The following is a 19,462-nucleotide window of genomic DNA, read 5'->3' as shown; positions in this document are numbered from 1 at the left end:
CTACACCACCTCCTCCCCCTCCTTATCCACAGCCGCTAATACCATCATTCCCGCACATACCACTCCCGCTTATGCCACCGATAAGACTATGGTGACCTATAGCGATCAGACTTTGTTGTAATTGAAGTAATTGGTGCAAACAGTATGTAAGTTCTGTCTGTTATCAAATTTTTAAGTATAGTTGTTATACAAGATTTTGCTCTTGTTGCCGACCGGGCACCATCACAAAGCTGCTCCATTTGAGACCGGTGGTTGATCATTTGTTGATATATTAATTTACTAATTATATGTCAGGTCTATTCTATCAATGTAATAACCAGAACACAATCCTTCGTTTATGGCTTCTGCAGGAAAATATGTTGATATCTGTTTAACCCAAGGATAAGTTTTTTACTCTACGATATCATGGTCACGTGCCTATGAGATTTAAACATCTTTAAACTACTTTTTTTACATTTTAAAGAACTACAAATAATTGATTTTTATCATTTTTCTTTTAAAGTTATCTGCCATTTTCATATTTTACATATAAAAAAAAATGAATACACTTCACTGTGTAAATAATATGATCGAAATGCAAATTTTAGTCTAGACATATTTTATTGCAGCAGCGACTGTTTTTAATTCGAAAATAACTTGATGAAATGGTTTACCCATAATTTCTCATTAATCATCATTCGTTATTTTTAATTTGATTACAGATTTTGTTTTTGGGGGTGAATATGTAATGCATTTTGCCTTAAAAGTCTTTTATTGGTTTCTTTTGTACAATTCAATACCATTAAAAACATATATGACGATTAGGAGACAAAACAAAAAAATAACGCACACACAAACACACACACACACACATAACGGAAAACCACCGTAGATAGAGAAAATGTGACGGAGAAAAATGTTCAGCATGGTAAGATCTACTTTTGTCTATTTACAACATATCTACAAATAAGTTTCTTAGGCCGAAATCATCAATTGGGTCCCTTATTGGAGATATTGCCTTTTAATGATGATTTTTACCATTCTTTCATTTGTGCCTACTATCTTGAAGACTATAAAAGATATATAGAAAATTTAAAAGGCAAAAATAATCCATCCAACAAGGTCTGCAACTGAGTAAAATTGTTACTCTAATTCTTACCAGATTTATCCTTTTTTCTGACTTGTTGATTATTTTTATCTAATCAACATGTGGTTTGTTTGATCTCAGTTCTTCATTGGTCAAAATTCGATTATGATGTCAATTTTCTTGCTTTCCTCTGAATTTCCTATTGTGACGACGATGCCTGATGACGTCGCATAGAAAGAACACATCTTTTTGCAGATCATTCGAAAAGAAGGAACACGATTATCTGTATACCGTCTAAAAATCATTAGAGAAACAGATTCCACTACCAAATCTCTTGCATTACGATAGTTGTCCACTATCGACAGTTAAATTATATATATATATAAACACTCGGCGAACCTCGCGTTTGAAATATGAAAATTTAACTGTCTCGAGTGGATCAATATCGTATCACACTTGATGGAGTGGTATGATCTATATGGAAATCCTCAGTTGGCTCCTTATAAGAATTAGCATCCTCAACTGACGATTTTTACCATTATTTTACGTTTTTGGCTAATACTTTTAAACTACATAGAAAACTAAAGACTGAGCAACACGAACCTCACTAAAAAACCGGGGGTGATCTCATGTGTTCTGGAATGATTTGCAGATCCTACTCCACAAGTGGCACCCGTCATTGATAGATTGAATTTTAGAGAGCAGAAATGATCCATGAGGCAAGATCTACAAATAAGTTAATACTTCTGAAACTGTTGGTCAACTCTTTATTTGAGTTAACATGTTTTGGAAAGTGTCAATTGATGAGATGTACACAGAACTAGACGAGCAACACAGGCACTTTAGAGCCTCTAGTTAAATTTAAGCGGAAGGAAGCTATGTGCAACTCTTTTATAAAAGCTCCCTTAAACAGTATTTAAACATTTATGTAAGTGTTAGTGGTTGTAATTATTTTCTTTAGATCGATACAGATATCAATTAACCTTGCCTAAGCTCCCTTGATTTGGATTGACTTTTTGTATTGTATACAGATCTACCAGAAAAATGTATTGGTGTATGCATATCGTTGTAGAGTATGTTTTTAGTTTGAAAAGATAAGCTTGAAGTCTTATCTCGACATCATGGTGCAAAGTTGGCATTTTAATTTGAATTAAATAGATAGATTTTGGTTAACTAATACACAATTAAGTTGAATATCATACTATATATATAGCTGGCCATTCACCTATGGCTAAGGATGGTTCTGTATGCGCGATATCAACTGAACTTCTGCTAAATGCATAATCCGTAAGGAAACACGAATAATCTCCAAAGTATAAATACACAATTAATAATGTCTCGTATTTGGTACATGTTTACATCGTAATTCAATTTCAATGTATTCGTTATCAAAACCCGAGAAACTATTTAAACTTGCAATTTGACAATGTGCCTCTATGTTAGATAAAAGAGAGATGAAAGATATCAAAGGGACATTCAAAGTCATAAGTCGAAAATAAACTGACAACATCATGTCAAAAAAGGAAAAGGATCAAACAACAGTATACAAAACACAACATATAAGACCTAAAGACAGAACAACACGAATCCGGTAATAAGTCTTATTCGGTAGGTAACATTCTTAGAAAAGAGGATGGGAATGTGGTTACGACAATTAAAACATATCCGTCGTCGTCTGTGAAACATATATTCCATAACGATCAACTAAATTCGTGAGAGCGAATAGCTTCCTTGCAATTGTAAGCAGCAACCTTTATCAAGGAAATCACGCTAGGAAATACAAGCCCTGGAATAATGTATGAACTTGGACATATACACTCCATATGAAGGCGCTGCTGGAATGTTACTACATAGAAATGAAAAGTTCAATATTGAGAAGCTGAAATCATCTCTTTTGTCCTAAGGTTTTGTTCCAAGATGCTATAAATTTGAACCCAATGATAACTTTGTTGACTCTACGATATCATGGTCACATATCTTTTTACCAAAGTTAAACTACTTCTACTGAATCTGTTCTAAATTTGACTCCTCTACTAAGTACATAATCGTTTATGGTAAACTCCAAACTGCAAAATACACGATTATAAATGTCTCAAATTTGGCACATGTTTACAATGTTATCATAATATCTTAATTGTATTATGCTGAAAGTGACACCGCAAAGATTTAATCTTGCAATTTAAAGTGTGACCCGATATTATATGAAAACAACAATTTATAAATTCCATGTGCCCAAAACGCTTTTCTAGATTAACCTTCACCAGGAAAGCCCAAAGCCGAATATTTAAAAGCCTAGGATGTGTTCTAACCGACACATTTGAAGAACTATATAACCAAAAAAGTCCTCTAAATACAAGATGTTATAATATTTAACAGAGGATGACTTTATTGACTCTACGTTATCATGGTCACGCTCCTATTGGAGTTTATGTATTTCCTTTTTTTTCTCTCGTTACATTGATTTGTTTCCTTCGTTGATTTATGAGATTTGAAGTTCGTTTTAAAATACCTGTTGCCTAAATTTACAAAACTGTGATTTATAGATTTTTACATTGTCATTTAAAAGTTATGTGTCATTTTCAATGATAAGCTGTGGTATATAAATATAAAATTTATATAATTTACAAACTTTCGTCATAAGGAGAAAGTATCTGTTTAGAAGTATTTTACATTGAATTTGCAGTGTAATAAAGGAAGCGATAGAATACCTGAAGGGCAGTCCGTGTACATGAAAGGTAAATACGCTGCATCATAAATAATGACATAAATAAAACAACAGTTTTTAATTCGAAAATAACGTGATGAAATGGTTCACTTACAATTTCTTGTTGATTATCATATATAATCTATATTTAGTTGACAGATTTTGGCTTTTCTTTTAAGTACATGTACATAGAGTGGATGTTATATTTAAAGTCTATTATTGGTTTTTGGGTGAAATACAATATTAAAGCAAACATAATTGACGATTAAGGGACATGAACATCAACAACAAAGAAAACCACCCACCCACACACACACAAACACAGGTTTTTGATTAAAGAGTAATTCATGTTTGTGTAATAACGCATCCGAATAATAGGAGGTGTGGGTACCACTGTTTCAAAGTTCGGTAGAATGCAGCAAATTGCCAAATTTTTCTGCAAGCTCCCTTCAGTGTCAGTGGTTTTATTTTTTTTTCTTTTGATCGTTTCAGATATCACTTTACCCTGACTAAACGTCTTTGATTTTAATTGACTTTTACAATTGAACATTTTTCTACTATGATATTTTTTTTTGTAAAGGCTATTGTTATACAGTCGATCTTACTCAAGAAAAACAATTTTGAAGTCATTTTTACAGCGGATGACTGTGAGGGCATCCCGGTGTTATGTTGCCACAGACATTTCTACCCACGTGACTTGCGTTTTTGACTGATAACCGAACGTATTTCGTATAATTATGCGGATATTATCGGGTGCAAATTAACATTCCTTATCACTTGTTATATATTAATTTCATCAATAAATATTCATGAACATAATTTTTAAGAACATAGATAAATGATATGAAAATGTTTTGTCGTGATATATAAATATATATATCAATAACAAATCAAGAATACCGAAAACTTTGGAGTAGGGGCAATAAGGCCCTAATTTGGCCCAAATATTAGGACAAAATAAAAAGTTACCAGACATATTCTTAACTTTGTTCAAACTACACTAAAATAAAAGGTGTTCAGAAAATGAAAACAAATTTCATATTTATCGAGTTACCATGGTACAGTAGCAAATTATGACGAAATGTGTATATTTTGTAAAATGTCTTGATTTTCCTTGTTTAACGTCAACCCTTAGGTATATATACGATTGGAAAAGTATGTGCGCACCCTAGAAACAACTTTATATTTGGTTAGAATATTTCAATAGTTATGATAAAGCTTCTCTTAAATTATTTTGTTGTTTCTTGTCTGCGCACGATGTTTCCTTAAAGGAAATAATGATTGAAAACTGCATAAACCTAGCAGTTTTCTATGTTTTATTTAAATGGGTGCATTTTATGACGTAATTGTGACGTCATAACATCAAAAATTTTGTATAATTCAATTATATTTTTTGTATTTATGTATTTCCAAACATTATGTGCAAATTTGGAATAGTTCTTAAAAATTTACTTTCTTGGGCCAAGACCGGGCCTTAATGCTCCTACTCCTTTGTGTGACGCATGCGGGAGAATATCTCAAGAACGTTTTGCAACAAACGCGGGAAAATATGAATGCTACTCAAATCAAATCTATTAGAAAAACGAATTATTACAGAAGAGTGTCCACCATGTACTTGCCCTGCACTATCATTAGAATAGTAGAATAGAATGATATTGAATTCCCTATCATTTATTCATCATCCACACAAGAACTTGTCTCAGAAAAAAATATATCTGTGTAACTTTCAGGTATAGAGATGTGATTTTTTTTCTGATACAAGCACCAGAACTTGCGGTCATCCAATGTTCAGTACTTTAGTACTTTGATTTTACATTATAGCGCAAGATTGTAGTGGGCATTTATATTTGAACTCAACATAGTTATATATATATATATATATATATATATATACATAATCATGCTCAACGCTTATGAAACGGTTTTAAGACGCTGGAAATATTTAATCTGGCAATTTACAGTATTTTCTAAATAAAATGTTATAATATAGAAGACGAGTGTATCTTTTTTGACTCAACGATCTTATTGTAAGTTTTCAAAACAATAGCATGTAATAATGTTAAGGCATTTTTTTTTCTTCTGATGGACATAGTTTGATGTAAATGGCTTTACTAACTTTGGTAAAAATACATGCCAGATAAAGGTTGTCCCAGAGACACGTGTATTTTGTTTTAAAAACACATATGTTAAATGACAGGACTTTAACCTTCTTATCTGTGCCGTTTAACCAATCTGGTCTATTGGAGAAAAAACACCACCTTTGAGTGCTACAGCTTGGATCCAAAGTTGTCAAAGGTCAACGGAAATTTGACGTTACGTCATAATCAATCTTACAACACATTCATAATGCCGAATTGCAAGACTTGGAACGAAAACTGTTGTTGACGCCTTTCCAACTCGTGTTTTACCATAAAAAATATAGAAAAGTTTTAAATCCCCGGGTGGTTTTAGTAAGAATGTAAAAAAAAAACTCTCCGCAAAATTGTTACCTTTTATTAACTCGTGTCATTAGAACTTATCAAAACGTTTGTAAGACACACACAGTTTTGTAACAGGAGGATGCTGCAATCCTCCAAATTTACCTATGTTCATCATCAACATTACCTTGTATGAATTTAAAACGTTTACATAATATAACGTAACAAAAGAGTTACAGAAAGACTTTATTCATTGTTCTATCTAAATGTTTACTCCTTACAATCTTTAGAAAATGTTATTTATAAATACATTTGTATATACATATATAACAATAATACGTATTAACAATACAATGCGACGTAATTTAATGACAAAAAGGGGGAAATTGGATCTACAGCATTAAAACACATGTCTACAGCTTTTTGTTTCGAATAGTTGTATGATTTCACAATATTTTTTATCGCATTTAGTCTTTATCTGAGGGACTTTCTGAAAGGCCTATAGATTAAGGAACACTCTACGAAAACTCGAGTGAAAATATATCTTAACTGGTATTTTTTTGGAAAAGTATTGAAAATGAAATATTTGTGTTTTTTTCATTAAACATGCAAATGTCAAACATATGTATTTAAAAAAGAAAGTCATGAAAGTACAAGCAAAACCATTACAAACTATACCAAATAAAATAATATTCGCAGGAATTGAAGGCAAGATCAAAGTATGACAAGGTGTTGATAATGATAGAACAGATTGTATATAATATCAAACTGGATAAGAATCAATGTACATTTGTAAATTCCACTGAATGTTTTTTTTTTTACATATTAATTATAATTCATTGGCATGTTTCTATCTGTTACAACAATTAAGGAAGCACATACCAAAGGGGGAAATAAAACCCATAAGTCAAAGACAGATAGAAACAAGTTAGATAAGTTGGATCAAAATTCATTTTTGTTGCCTTATAGATATTGAATATTGAAATAATAGTCTTGAAATCAAATATACTATATAAAGTTTACTTAATATTTTTTAATTCAAATATGTATAGTGTTGTCATTTTTCATTGTTATTATCATATGATATTTAGCACAATTCTATTTTTAAAATATGTTTTTTTCTATATTTAATATATTTTTATTTAAATTCCTTTCGTTATCCATACATGTTATTTTGTTGTAAACGGTTCAGTTACTAATATTTATGATATTGCAAACAATGTGGATTATGTAATTATGACAATACTTAACAAAACAACTTGGAAATTATTTAATTTCGATTCAATATTTGTTTAAGTGTTTCATCAGCATAATGTGCTGCTGATTATTCAATGAATTTTCTTTTGATTTATAATGTCATGTGTTTCTGTTAACAGTTCCGGCGATTAATGTGTTAACAGAAACACATGACATTATATGTGTTGTTTACAAAAATACAATTTACATGATTTTGTGTTGATAACATTTTACATGCAAGCTTCTTTCTAACATAGGAAAACATTAGTTCTCACAAATAAAGAATGTAAATGTTCAGAATTATCCAGTACGAGGTGATCAGCAATTTCAAAAGTAATGGTAAAATTTGCAATGAACCTTCATGTTATTTTTTTCGAGATGGCAAGTACGTCTTGCCGTGCAAACAGTTTACTTCATGAGCTACGTCTCCGTGACTATAAACAACATCATCATTATTATTATCCAAACCTACTATATTACTACCCTCCCTCCTCCGCCTGTTACGCTTTTGACACCTGGTATGGAATGATTTGGAAATATTTGTTGTTTAATTATTGGAAAACATGAATTGTTTGAAAAGCTGTTGCTACTGTAACTGTTGTTCAGCTTGTAGGCGAGATAACATATTGGCGCTTCATCATTGCAAACACTTCCTAGCGTAAGAAAATTTTAAGTAACGCAGGAATTGCCTTCGATTTCCCCATTTTGTAAATTTCTAACTATTTTGTCTTTCTATTTAATGAAAAGGTTGAACGTAAGATATCAAATGGATATTCAAACTCATAAATCAAAGTAAAACAACTGGCAACGCCATGTCAAAAACAAAACAACAAAAAACGAGTAAAAGTTAAACAATCTACAAAACATAACATAGAAAACTAAAGACTGACAAATAGAAACCAATTTAAAATTCGGGACTATCTCAGGTGCTCCGGAAAGTTAAGCAAATCCTGCTACATATGTGGCAAGCGTTGTGTTGCTCATGTAAGTACAAATTTGGTATTGTTACATTCGAGGAAAAGAGGACGGGATAATTGAATGGATAAAAAATGTTAGACAGGCATATAGAACGACGCTTGGTCAAATGTAAAACAAACTTTATGACGAACAAAACGCTGGTCTTATTTTATTAACCATGATGTCAGAATCACTTGAAAGAGCAAGTCAGTATGACGAATCGACGTTTCTCGCATTCTTTTTGATCATCTTTAAATGAAAAATGAATTTAATTTGCAAAGGTTATGCTAACTAATGCAGATTATTTTGAACAAAATATATATATTCAACAGAAAAGCTTGATGTCTACTTAGAGTATCAGCAAGGAGTATCTAATCCTGTTTATGTAAAACTAAGTGTAATACGATAGCAGTAAAACTTGATTTAATGAAAAGAACTGCGTAATAGATCGTTTTTGATTGACAATATTTGAGCTAGAGTTATTTCGATTTTGTCGCCATCTTGGGGTCAATGTGCAAAAAATCCTTTAAAACATCATATTATTATACTGACCGATAGAAACCAATTGTAACTTATCAATACGATCTAGTAAGCATCTTCTCGGATTTGCTTGTACCACATGTTTCAATTTAATAAGTAAAAAAGAAGAAAAATAATCCAGTTACACCTCCAACATGCCAACCAGGGGAAATAATTTAGACTCAAATTACGCCTTATTCCAGGTTCAACCCACCATTTTTTTCTTAAAATGTCCTGTACCAAGTCAGGAATATGGCAGTTGTTATCAAAAAGTTCGTTTCTATGTATGTTGGCGTTTGTTTTTGTTGCACTTCAGTGTTACTGTTGTTCCTTTGTTTTCCTCTTATAGTTGATGTGTTTCCCTCGGTTTTAGTTTGTAACCCGGATTTGATTTCCCTCAATCGATTTACGACTTTTGAACTCCGGTATACTACTGTTGCCTTTATTTATAGTAAACCTATCTTTAGAATGGAAAACCAAGTATCGTATTTTAATTGTTTATTGCGTTGTACAAGAAATACATAATGTTTTACATACCTTATTAAAGCATTAGTGTATGTCCATCCAGGCTTTATATGTCTACCTATGTCCGTAGTTGATTTCAATGTTTTATCGTACTATAATAACCCCTTATAACATTTCAAAATTTATGTTGGCCTTGGAGGTGCTTTAAAAGTTTTAATTAAAATTAAGCACATGAATTATATAAATAAAAGTAGATGATGGAAACAGATAATAACCCACTTACACGAAAATACATTTCAAATGAATCTTTTTCAATGAATCCCTTTATATTTGATAAAATAGAGTACACGATTCAACCAAATCATAATAACTCTTTCCGTGTTTTAATTTTCCATATTTATTCCTGCATATGGAGTATATACATGAAATATATTACTCCCAGTTGATACAATATTCCAGGGCTTGCGTTTCCTATCATGATTTCCTTAGAGTTGATGCTCACAATTAAGTTATTGAACCAAGTTCCGAGAGGTGAAGTTGAAATCATTCCTTCGAACATTTAACGGACGCCATCACGAGTTTGTTGACCGTTATGAAATATTTGTTTCACAGATGACGACAGATAGGATCCAATAGTCGTAACCACAACCTCGTCCTCCTTTGCCCTGAATGTGACATACCGAAAGGGTTTGTACTTACATGAGAAACACGACGGGTGCCACATATGGAACAGGATCTGCTCACCCTTCCGGAGCACTTGAGATCACCCCCGTTTGTGGTGGGGTTCGTCTTGCTCAGTCCAGGTTTTTGTCTTTTGGTCTTTGGCATCGTCCATTAATTTTCGTCTTATAAGTTTGAATGTCCCTTTTGTATCTTTTGCCACTCCTTTAGACACGTGTCTATACAATATGTGAATATGTCAAGCTATAATCGTACCGAGTATAAAAGAGTACGTGGTGGATGAATAGAACAGTAAATATCAAAGATATTTTATCAGCACATACTGATATTATAAAACAGCCACTGATGAGGTAACTAGGTTTTAGCCTACCCACTCACTTCCTTTTAATATCCTTTTAGCGGACTAACAAAAAGTACATTAGAGAGCATTCAACCAAAATATATATAGGAAAAGAATGCAAACAATGATAACGAGTATGAATTGCAATAAGACTAAATGCTATTGTACAATAAGATATGAAAAGAATATGTCTTATTCTAATGTAAATTGAAGCATATTTCCATAACATTTTCTGTCGTTGTTGTTGACGTCTTAGTACTGCGTGTTGTGTTGTGTCCCTCGTCGTTGTTAAGGGGATGTGTTTGTTTAGGTTTTCTTCCAAACGAGAGGAAATAAAATTAAATAATTATGTCATCATTTGCATTGCTTTGCTGTACTACATTAAACTAGGCAAGTCCATATAAACTTGATCATGATAAATTACTTCCTTGAATGTCATGATGTCACGAATCGTATAAAGGTGAACATAGCATTGAGGAGTGTTTACATTGTTTGCATATGGTTCCCGACTGTGCTATTATATTTTATACTGATATGTTGATGTTTTACAGAAAATTTGAAAAATCAGAAATTAAAGTAAAAATTGATTTGCATAGATAATTTGATCAATTTGGGGGAAAAAGCAACATCAGCGTGGCATGCGTGATTTGAAACAATGATGTAAATGTCAATACTCAAATAGTTATAACAGTATGTAATTGTGTCTTTCAAACCATATTGAAATGTATTTGAATATTCCTTAATTACCTTACATTTCTTTTCATAATTGTTATTACATAACCCTTTGTGATTTTTTTTACCTGGTTTGTCGTCATTTTATGCCTTAATTAACTGAAATATATTTTCAAATGGTTTATGACACTGCATGGTGACTCTATATATGATAGTAACTTTCTTTCGATTCAGTCATCAGATGGTACAGCTAGTCCTAAGGCACATCTTGCCGCTTTTAGAATGCACAAATTTGAATTGTCTTTCGAAGATCAATGATTTATCTTGAATATACCTACTTATCTAGATGTAGTCTTCTTAGATATCCTGTTGGAAACAATGTCGTGGAATAGGTCAGGTGTTTTCTCGTCATATTACAGAACATTGTGTCTTGGCGGGGTTCTCCATTACTGATCCATTGGGTTTTTTTTCAGTTTGAGATGATAGATTTTCCTCGTTCTTGTTAAGGGAGGGTTTCAAACGAGAGGACATACAATTAAACAATGAGTCAATATTTACATTTTATTTTACTACACAAAACAAATAGTAGAAATCTTTATAAAATTGATCAAGAGAGATTACTAACTTGAATGTCATGAAGTCACGAATTGAACATATAACATTGATTAGTATTTGCATTATAAAAGAAGCAGATGTGGTACATGTATAACTGCCAATTAGATAACTATCCACCAGAGACAAAATAACGTAGATATTAGTAACTGTCGGTGTGAATGTTTGTTTATAATTCCCGATTGTGCTATTATAAACTGATATGTTGATTAACAGAAGATTGATAATAAGTAGAAAATTAAAGTACAAATTGATTTGCGTAGATAATTTGATCAATTGTAATATATTAGAAATGGCATTTGTAATGTAATGTAATTGAGTCTTTAAAGTTACTTTAAAAAGTATTTTATATTTACTGAATTGCTTTACCCTTCTTTTCATAATTGTTGATATTACATTATCCATTTTGAATTATTATACTTGGATTGCTACCATTTTCGACCTTTATTAACTGACATATTGACGTGATTTTGTCTTCAGAAGGAATCCATCACAGCTAGTCATAAGGAACATTTTGCCCTATTTTGGCTTTCAAAATTTTGAATTGCTTATGAAAATTAATGATTCATCTTGAATATAACTATTTAACAAGATTAAGTAATCGTATTTGGAAAAAAAGAAGTCTTCTTATTAGAAACTCTTTCGAAAAAAAATATCATGGAAAGTATCAAGTGTGTTTTTGTCATGTTACACAATAGTGTGTTTTCTGTATATCCATTACTGCCTCTTTGCGATTGATTCTAAGGACTAAGCAACACGAACCCCACTAAAAACCGTGGTGATCTCATTTGCTCCGAAAGGGGAGCAGATCCTGCTCTACTTGTGGCACCCGTCGTGTTGCTAATGTAAGTTCACAACCGGTGATAGGTCTAATTCGGTAGGTTAGATTCGAGGAAAAGAGGACAGTATTGTGGGTACAACAATTGGAAACTATCCGTCGTCATCTATGAATAAAGGCAACAGTAGTATACCGCTGTTCGAAATTCATAAATCGATTAAGAAAAAACAAATCCGGGTTACAAACTAAAACTGAGGGAAACACATTAAATATAAGAGCAGAACTACGACACAACAGAAACACATCATTAAAATGTAACACACACAGAAACGAACTATAAAACAGATATTCCATAACGGTTAATTTGACTGCCAAATTGAGCTTCAACCTACCGATTGAAGCAGATGCACATTGGGGTATTCATAATTTAACAACTGACAGGAACAATGTAATATCAATTAATTAGAAAGCAAAACAAAGAAGAAAAAACCTTTTAAAAAGGACAATAAATATACGCCGGACGATCTGAATTTGGAAAACACACAGTTAGCACGGAACACTAAATACAGATAGATGATGCAAACAAAAGTCTGCTTAAAGATATGGAATAGTACATGTACAAGGAGGTGTGAAGACAAACAGATACAGTTTGAGAACCTAATACGAATGACAAAGATCTCATCTTAGATTAATTTAGACGACTGAATGGAACATTGATACATACTGCAACGAGTATAATCTGACATACTGTTGCTCAAATTAGTGGTCAAGAGTACTCACCGCTTGCTGAAGACTTAATTAAACATTTATTTTGACATTGAATAGATCTCCAGAAAATGGTTGATATCATTGACTGATTGTTCCCACATAGGCTTTTAGAACCGTAAACTATGTATTTGATGCGATTTTGAAAAAGATAACATGCTAGGAATAGAAACCAAAGCTATATGCAGCTTAATTGGATCAAACAGGCATGACAAATCTTATAAGGATATGTTAGATGCATTTCATCAAAACAATACCTATGAAAGTTGGATCTATGTCATTGCAATTATGGTTGCATTGGCATATTGGAAAAATACAAAAACTAAACAATACGATAGAAAAAAAGAAAATCCTTTTTGTACAATTTTTTTTAACAAAAAAATCGATGTCATTCCCTGTCCTTCCTTCGTAAAGAAAGATGAAAAATAGAGCAAAACGAAAACGCATTGTACAGTTGTTCTGTACAATGTAAGTTCTCTGACAATCATACATTTGATGTCATTTGCGATGATTGTGAACGGCAGTAGAATATAAGGTAACACAAAATATTATTAACCAAAAAAAAAAGGTAGGGTAGGAATCAAAATGCTAATCTTTGTTCACACTGCAATATCCATATTTAATACAATTCTTTGAAAACTGATTTACTTAAATCCTAATTTTTCGTCTCAAATGTATTATTACCTTTTATTACGAATAGTTTTTTTGTTCTGTGATATATATAAACCAATTTCTGCTGTTCTCAGGCAACTCGGACATCTTATTCGAAGTACATTTTTCTTGCTTTGTGTATAAAACAAACAAAATAAGAGAACTTTCGACAACCTGTTCCTTGAAAACAGATACCATGATCTATATTTTTTAATTGTGTATTTTAAGAAGTTTAAAATTATGAACTTCGCGTAATATATTTACAATCAGATCATTGTTAGAAAAAAACATTTTACACATCCATAAAACCTTGTGCTAAGAATCTAACCTCTTCTGCTGTTATTTTAATTCAATTATCGTCCTAGTCAGCACAAATACACAGACACATAAAATGTTCTCAATTAATAAAAACGTTCGTCAAAGATGAAGTCATATGTACGTCTTAATGTAAGTATAATATGAATTTCCTTTTGATAACGTCTACTATCTTTTTACGTTATCATTAAAGACTAAATCTAATAACATAACTTAGATCTACCTTTACAATAAAGTAAGTGAGCAAGTCTTGCGATACATTATAAGCGATCTCCTGACCTCCTGTAATAACAGTTGTAGTGGTTCAATTGTAACTGTAATTTCAAACCTAAAGATCCTCTTATTGAAGAAGAATACAAGAATGTAACGCATGTTTGTTCAGTTTAATTAACAAAGCAAGCAAATTGCCAAAACCTGTAATTTTTTTCTTTTTATAAAATATCGAAACACATAAATACACTCCTTTTTTTTAGTGGAAAATTTTACAAATCTTCTTGTTGGTCGGACAGATAGTAGTTTTCACTGAAAAACAGACTTAGGAAATTATGAAGGAAGTCATTCTCCTCGCCAACTATTAAATTGATATATTTGATTAATAGCACTTCATCTTATTTTAAAATATGTTGTCGATTGTTAGGAGCTGTAAAACTACAATGACTTTGATGTTATCTTTTTTTAATTCTTTCCTCTATACATTAGTATGTCAATGTATGATAGGATACTTTTGAAAGAATCAGACCAGGTTTTTACACGTATGAAGATATATAAATTTTACCTAAAGGATCCATTAAATGAGAGATGTTATAAAACCAGGATGTTAGCGCTCAAAAACATGACATTACAGCTAAAATTCAAACATTTTTTGTATTTTATTATCAATGAGCAAATGATTTTGGTGTTATGCTATGTCTAAACTATTATCATTACATAACTATAAAAATTCCACAGGCACCATCATGAAGTGTCTTATTTCATCAGTTGAGAGTAAAATAATGACGGTACGCATATGAAATCAGACTTTCCTGGGTGTTTGAATTGTTTTACACTAGTCATTTTGGGGCCCTTTATAGCTTGCTGCTCGATGTGAGCCAAGGCTTTGTGTTGAAGGCCGTACTTTGACCTGTAATTGTTAACTCTTTATACATTGTGACTTGGATGGAGAGTTGTCTTATTGACACTCATACGACATCTTCTTATTTATATTTGCATTAACACGTTTAGCAAAAGTAACCTCCATGGTGCTTAATATCACCATATATCATACACCATTCCTAATATCACCATACACCATTCCTATATATATATAGCTAATATCACCATACACCATTCCTATTATCACCATACACCATTCCTTATATCACATACATCATGCACCATTTTTATTATCACCATACACCCTTCTTAATATCTCATACATCATGCACCATTCCTATTATCACCATACATCATTTTCAATATCACATACATCATGCGCTATTCTTATTATCACCATACACTATTCCTAATATCACATACATCATACACCATTCCTATTATCACCATACACCGTTCCTTATATCACATACATCATGCACCATTCCTATTATCACCATACACCATTCTTAATATCACATCCATCATGCACCATTCCTAATATCACCATACACTATTCCTAATACCACATACATCATGCACCGTTCTTAATATCACATACATCATGCACCATTCCTAATATCACAAACCGCATGCACCATTCCTATTATCACCATACACCATTCTTTATATCACATACATCATGCACCATTCCTTTAATCACCATACACCATTCTTAATATCACATACATCATGCACCATTCCTAATATCACCATACACCGTTCTTGACATCACATACATCATGCACCATTCCTATATAATATCACCATACACCATACACGTTTTATAGGGAATTTTTAACAATTCAAGAACCGTAGTAGTCACATATGAAATAACTTTGGGGAAATAACACCATCTTAATATGTCACCGTATCGCTTTGGTAAAATTTACCGATGCACCCTAAGGCTGTAACGTACAATTGAAAATTAAGTTTGTTGAAAGAGTTACAATAACATGTCAACAGTGTTTGGTGAGATAATTCTTACAAAAAGTGGAGGAAAGGATGATAAATTCAAAAGCGTAATAGCTGTCGATATCACATTATATCAAATATCTTATCGATTTCTATCGAAACAAAAACTAAAAGTGATGTTTTTTTTTATTCCGAACAGTTTTTTTATCGAAAGGTCTTTCATCAATAGGTGGAAAGACTTAACAAAGAAAAATTATTTAATTGCTCTCCGAACTTTCTTCCAAAACTCCTCCTCTGCTACCAAATCGCTTGACCATCGTATATATGTTGATATTGTTAAAAGAGTATGCAAAGACTTTGGCATATCATCAGGTGACACGGTCTCTAACATTATAATTAAAAGTGAGTCTGCACGCTTTATAAACTTTTTATGGGCAAGACGCATTTCAAATAAACACCAATCACTTTTTATCATTGCTCGTGACAGAATAAGTATAACCTTTTTACTTCGGGCAATTCCGTTTGCGATATTGTCGATGATTAATTTTCCTCCAACAAAATCGCGATGATGAATACACAGTTTCCGGTCGTTTATTTCGACCATTTTGATAAATTTGTCCTTTACCCATTCTCTGTCTTCATCGCAATAAACGACAAATCCCGAATATAAGAAATTTGACACATCATCCATGCCTTCGTAGCCTTTTTGTCGTATATGAAAGAGGTATATTGCATGACGTATGTGCCATCGACCTTTATAGACCAAACTTGCAAGCATGACCACGAAAATGCCAATTGTTGATAACACTGTAAATGCTATCAGAAGTTCATTTATACTTTCACATTCTCTGTCAGACGGAAAGTAGCTTTTTAACAATGAACCATGTAGCTCGATAGGTGTGCTACATATATAATGCTCTGGGTATTGCTTAAATATCTCTGACTTGTCCTCTATCCACTTCCGTAGCCAAAGTAGTTTGCAGGTGCATGAAAAGGGATTGTTAGCTAGATATATACTTCTCAGATTCCTCCTAAAGACTGCTGGAAATAACGATTCTTTGAATACAGTGATGTAGTTCATATCCAGTCTAAGAATTTCGATGGATGACACATTCTTGAACACTGTTTTACCTTTCCACGTCTTAATATGATTTTGTGACAGGTCAAGGTATCTTAATTTCTCAAGTCTGAAAATCAGGTTCTTCGGTATTGTGGTCAATGCACAATGTCTTATAGTTAAATGTTGAAGATTTTTCAAAGGAATCAGCATTCTGAACAGTACATTATTGGTCACATTGAACTTGTTCTCACTTAAATCCAAAACTTCTAAATTGGGTAAATGATTCAAAATTTCATCCGGATTGAAGTAAAAACGTTCCGCACTTTCGGAAATGAAAGGAAAATAGTTTGCAGAAAAATTTAAGCTTTGTATAGTATCACTTCTGAATGCCAAGCTTTCAATCTTATATAAACGACCACCAGTATTACTTATACTTAATGTCCTCAATGAAGTCAAGTTATAAAAGGTGTTGTTGAGGATACGCTTCACCGGATTCCTACCTATTTTGAGCGTATGAACATTGTCAAGGCATGAGAAACGATTTTCAAAATATATAAGAAAGTTAGATTTCATTTGTAAAATTTCAAGGTTCGGAAAGAAACAATCATTAGGTGTTCCGAACATATTTTCTTTCAATTCGATGTAGTTGTAATCTAAATAAAGTCTTTTTAGAGACAAAGCATGATCCGTAATAAATATTTGTATACTATTGAACTTCACGCTTAAATGTTCCAATTTTGGAAGATGGCGATTAAGTGAAGTAAAATTCAATATATTTAATGTATTACCTTCAGATATCAGTGTTTTTATTTTGAATTGAGGTACCGATACGGCCTGGTATATAATTGACAGATCTTTGCGCCAATAAAAAGAATTTATTATAACAGTATGAAGATACGCAGAGTGTATTCCCCTTAATGTGTCAGCTACTTGGTGTATTGTAAGGTTTTTGTTTCCGGTCAGATCTATTTTTTCCAAAAATTTCAGCTCAGAAAGGGCATCTTTTGAGATATTTCGAATATGATTGTACCGTAAAACAAGAACAGTTAGTTTTAACCTTGTCAAATTTGACATTGTATGTCGTTCAATGAATGGAAGATAATTTCCAGAAAATATTAGACCTGTAGCGTCATCTGGTAGTTTTGGTATGTATCGCAGCTCTTCGTCATTGCGGCATGTTACAATAGTTTCGTTGCAGCTACACGCTCGAGGACAACCTTGTACAACGACATAATGAAACAACAACAACGATACCGTTCCATAAATGGTATTTTCCATGCTGGTGTATTTATCCTTCTCCAAAATTTAATCTGAAACTAATATATTGCATTATGTTTAATGTTAAAGTCTGCCAATATTGTTTTGACTCGTAAAGTTTAGAGGCAACGCAATTCAAGGGGTAGTAGAAGTAATAGTAGAGATTAACAATAACTGTCGAACTCTGAACCCGAGTAGGAATAGGACTATTTATCAAACTTACAGCCGTATTGTTTGCCTCTCTCATCAAAATACTTTAAATCGTCAACACTTTAAAACTAGAGCCTGTGTCGCTCACCTGATTCTACTTTGGTTTTGGAAATCATGTAAATATAAGTTAAAACCATAACAGATACCCTAATACTGATTGAAGCCAAATTTGGTTAAATATTGGCCCTGTAATTTAATAAAAAATTCTGGTGGCCATCTTGAACAATAAATCGGCAACAAAGTAGAAACACTTCATCAGTACCTCATAAGGAACATTTATGCCAAGTTTGGTTTCATTCCATTCAGTGCACCTCTAGAAGAAGCATTTGTATGTATTTTCCACAGGGTCTTATGTTAAACTAAGTCCCCTGCTGGCGGCAATCTTGGATGATGGTTCGGCTACAAAGTATCAAAACTTGGTCATCACCTCATTAGGAACATTCATGCCATGTTTGATTTCATTCTATTTAATGGTTTTCTAGAAGAAAACATTTGTATGTATTTCCCATAGGGTCCTATGTTAAACTTACTCCCCCCTGCTGGCAGCCATCTTCAAAAGAAACATTCATGCCATGTTTGGTTTCAATCCATAAAGCTGTTTTCTAGAAGAAGACATTTGTATATTTCCCATAGGGTCCTTGGTTAAACTAAGTCCCCCGTTGGCAGCCATCTTGGTTGATGGATTTGCTACAAAGTAACAACACTTGATCA

General features: G+C 32.4%; 1 protein-coding gene across 1 annotated transcript; it reads right to left on the bottom strand.

Annotated features, from left to right (window-relative positions):
- Window positions 1-14,547: 14,547 nt before the first annotated feature.
- On the bottom strand, window positions 14,548-18,594 carry LOC127711172 (toll-like receptor 6). Its single transcript, XM_052217123.1, has one exon. It carries the CDS (start codon window positions 18,560-18,562, stop codon window positions 16,478-16,480), a length of 2,085 nt encoding a protein of 694 aa, XP_052073083.1. The 5' UTR covers window positions 18,563-18,594; the 3' UTR covers window positions 14,548-16,477.
- Between the last annotated feature and the right edge of the window lie 868 nt (window positions 18,595-19,462).

Source organism: Mytilus californianus, unplaced genomic scaffold (genome assembly GCF_021869535.1).
Source record: "Mytilus californianus isolate M0D057914Y unplaced genomic scaffold, xbMytCali1.0.p SCAF_8, whole genome shotgun sequence".
In the NCBI taxonomy this organism is placed as follows: Eukaryota; Metazoa; Mollusca; class Bivalvia; order Mytilida; family Mytilidae; genus Mytilus; species Mytilus californianus.
Note: the sequence above shows the minus strand (reverse complement) of the source record. Positions and strands in the feature narration are given on the sequence as shown.

Bases quoted from the DNA above. Each gene is read 5' to 3' on its own strand.
- LOC127711172 (XM_052217123.1), bottom strand. From the start codon at position 18,562: ATGGAAAATACCATTTATGGAACGGTATCGTTGTTGTTGTTTCATTAT.